Source organism: Lagopus leucura, unplaced genomic scaffold (assembly GCF_019238085.1).
Source record: "Lagopus leucura isolate 7727_CA_CO unplaced genomic scaffold, USGS_WTPT01 60321-1_obj-0_obj, whole genome shotgun sequence".
NCBI classification, from domain to species: Eukaryota; Metazoa; Chordata; class Aves; order Galliformes; family Phasianidae; genus Lagopus; species Lagopus leucura.
Genome location: NW_024967165.1, coordinates 1 through 3,162, shown reverse-complemented (window position 1 = coordinate 3,162; position 3,162 = coordinate 1). Strand labels below are relative to the sequence as shown.

At 50.1% G+C, this 3,162-nt stretch overlaps 1 protein-coding gene across 1 annotated transcript; it reads right to left on the bottom strand.

The window, feature by feature from the left end:
• Positions 1-520: 520 nt before the first annotated feature.
• Positions 521-3,071, bottom strand: LOC122192985 (transmembrane protein 106C-like). Its single transcript, XM_042893680.1, has 7 exons — positions 2,766-3,071; positions 2,581-2,644; positions 1,876-2,035; positions 1,638-1,778; positions 1,344-1,393; positions 1,018-1,071; positions 521-656 (listed from the first exon to the last, which is right to left on the bottom strand). The coding sequence occupies exons 1-7, from the start codon at positions 2,965-2,967 to the stop codon at positions 521-523; spliced, it is 807 nt and encodes a 268-aa protein (XP_042749614.1). The 5' UTR covers positions 2,968-3,071.
• Between the last annotated feature and the right edge of the window lie 91 nt (positions 3,072-3,162).

Below are 3,162 nucleotides of genomic sequence, written 5' to 3'. Positions count from 1 at the left end.
TCCTCCTACTAGTGCAAGTTACACAGGTGAAAGCCTGAACACCTCATCTGTGTGTCCCTGGCAGAGAATTATCCCTTTTTATCAAGTTCTGCTCTGAAAGATGCCAGCGACAGGCTGCCACCAAGCCAGATTGGGATACATCACACAGAACTAGTTAGCCTGCCCTGAAAGGAGCAGACAGTGCTAAACTTCAAAACTCAAATCTAAGTCCTCTCAGCTCTCCTACACAAAAAAAAAAACAGTTAAAGAGCCCAAGAAAAAGTCAGGCCTCTCACTTTGGAAGGGACCTGGAGGCTTGTAAGTGAACATCAAGATCAGGGACAGGCCAGCAACGCAGCCCAGCTGCAGGTGGCAAAGCGCAAAAGGGACCCAGAGCCTTCAAGTCTCTCCTAAAGCCACTCGCGGTCCTTCTGCTTCCATCGCAAAGTTCGTTTTCTAAGCTACACGTTCCATATTTCACCAGGGAAATCCATCTGCACCATCACCACCCCCAGAACGCAGCAGCAAGCTCAGGCTTTGCTCAGGCTCTGCTCAGAGCCACGCTGTGCCCAGAGGGGGCCGGGTCAGCCGTGGAGTTGGTGCTGCAGTCGATGTAGTGATACGTTTCCACCGAGCTCTGCGTCCTGCGGCCCATGTAGGAGAGCTTCACCGACGTCCTGAGGGAAAGGAGAGGGCCAGGGGTAAATCCCTCCGTTCAATGCAATCAGTGGGGCTTCGTGCTCATCTCATAAGTGCTCAGGTTTTGAGCAGACCCACCCAAGGGTGCTCGCTGCAAAGAGGTGAGCAGAGCTGCTGAGCCTAGCCCCAGAGCACAGCACCCACCATGCAGAAGCTCCATTCAGAGCCAGCTGGCGTCTTCTGTTCCTCCCTATCTTACATTTTACCTGTGCCACCAGGCCTGGATTAAAGCTGACAGTGAACCAGGCTGGGCTGTTCGCTGAGCACAGTTTTCTCTGATTGCCCCAGCCTTGATGCAGCACCAGTTCCATTCTGAGTCAGGAGCAGAGCTAAACCTACCTCATGAAGATGACGATATTATGCACCTTCACCTTGGGAAACGTGCAGAAGAAACTGGAAGAGATGAAAAGAGAGCAAGTGGTCAGCATGGGCTGAGCAGCCTAGCAGAAATGACTGCGCTTCTTGGAATCTTCTGATGTAGTTTTACCTCTGGTGTTAACTCAGCATCCAAAACCCCAACACAACATCCTGACAAAGTGGCCTTTCAAGTCATTTCTAGCAAATGGTTGTTTTCCAGAAAGTGAGCACAAAGCAACTCATTTCCAAAGCAAGCAATAACTAAAGTGGCTCAAACCTACTGTACACAAAGAACAGTAAATCCTTACTACACATAGGAGAAAGGTCCTCCCATCTCCGCCTTCACCGTGAAATTCACCTGTAAGACAAAAACCCACTCGCTTGCAGTTTGATCACTCCCTTCCAAACCCCCCTGTCACAGTATTTCCTGCACTACATTGCATTGCAGCTGCTGTGCAGAGAGCACAGCCAGACTATTTGCTAAGCAAAGCTCCAAGGCACAGATGCAGTGCCCTCAAGTGAGCTTGAGATATCACACCAATTCCACACGTGATTTAGGGATGCTTGCAATGCACGCTGCAAAGGCAAATAAAGACAAATACCAGCTTGTCAGTTAGTGGCTGGATGCTGGAGATGTTGGTGATCTGCTGGCTGCCCACCACAGTGTTCATGTACTGCACCTGACTGGTCAGACTGTCCACTGTCACTGAGTAGAAGTTGGAGTTCCTGATCTGCAAAGTGGCCTGGAAGGACAGCAGGGAGGCACGGGTAACAAGAACATTCCTGGCAGCTCAGCACAGGATTTTTCCCCTCACAAACAGGGATGCACAAAAACTTTACCGTGATGGCAAGAAGGACAACGGAGTTCTTCCTGTCGAACCAGACCTGAACCACCTTAATGCCGCCATCATCCACCAGGACAGAGTGCGGAAAGAGGAAGAAAACGACCAGCCCTGAGATCAGAAGGCAGAGCAGCACCGACAGGAGGACATAGAGCTTCCTGGAAGAGGCAGGAAATGGGTCACAGCCTTTGCCCTAACACAGCATCTGCAACTGCAAGACATCTTGTATCCGAAACCCAAACTTGTCAGCAAAACCAAGCATATCTGCTCTTCCCTAAAAGAGACACAGAAGTGCTGCTCTAACATTTTTCATATCTGAAATTGCTCAAAACAGCCACCCTTTACACAGTTCACTTTTCAGTAATGAGTAACCAAACAATCTTCCTTCGCCCCAAAGCATTCTCAGAATCTACAAACGGTGCAGCTGGGAATGCAGTTTCTTTCTAAAAGCTTCTGTAAAGAGCGCAAAAACAAAGTGTGTGAGTGGGACGACTGTTTCCACATTCACTCCCACGATGGGACTTAACAGAAAATATTTGAAGTGAAAGTTTAAGCTGTATTTGTTGGCACACTTCAGTGAAAACAAGGCATGAGACGAAGGAAAAGCTGCAGACTGCATAAAGCCCTGAGCTGCGGCATTCAGGGACAGAAGAGCACTGTCTGCTCTTTGCAAGGCTTTAATTATGCTTAATTATGCACTTACGTCCTCTGTGGACGGAGCCTCTGGTCGCTGTAGGGTATCAAAGCCACCAACTCATTTACCTGCTCTGCAAAGCAGAAGGAACACAGTGAGCAACTCCACGCGACTGCAAAACCTTTTAAGTAAGGAAGGAGCGTTGCTGCACCTCGCTTTTTTTGTGCTAAGGACAAAAGGAGCAGAGCACTCACCTGTGGGAATGCAGCCAGTGCCTTGGCAAGTGGGGCAGGTGATGCTGTCCTGACCTGTGAATTCAACGTATGGAAATTTGGCAATGTCCTCATTGCGGTCTCGGCTGTCGAGTAAATCATCATCACCATCATCATCCTCGTCAGCCTTCCTCCTCCACCTGGAGGCAGCGCTGTCAGCAGACAGAGAAAGCGCAGAACCCATTGCAGCTGTGGAGGAAGAGCTGCACAGACAGCAGCAGAGAACTCAGTGCGTTTGGTGGCAGACAGAGAAACCCCACGTTGAACCACGGGCAGGAGAGGAAACGCCCCCCCTCCCTCCCCAAAACCCATTACAGACCCTCACACGCAGCCCCCCACTTTCACAGCCTTCTCCTATCAGAAAACCACCCACCCTCAG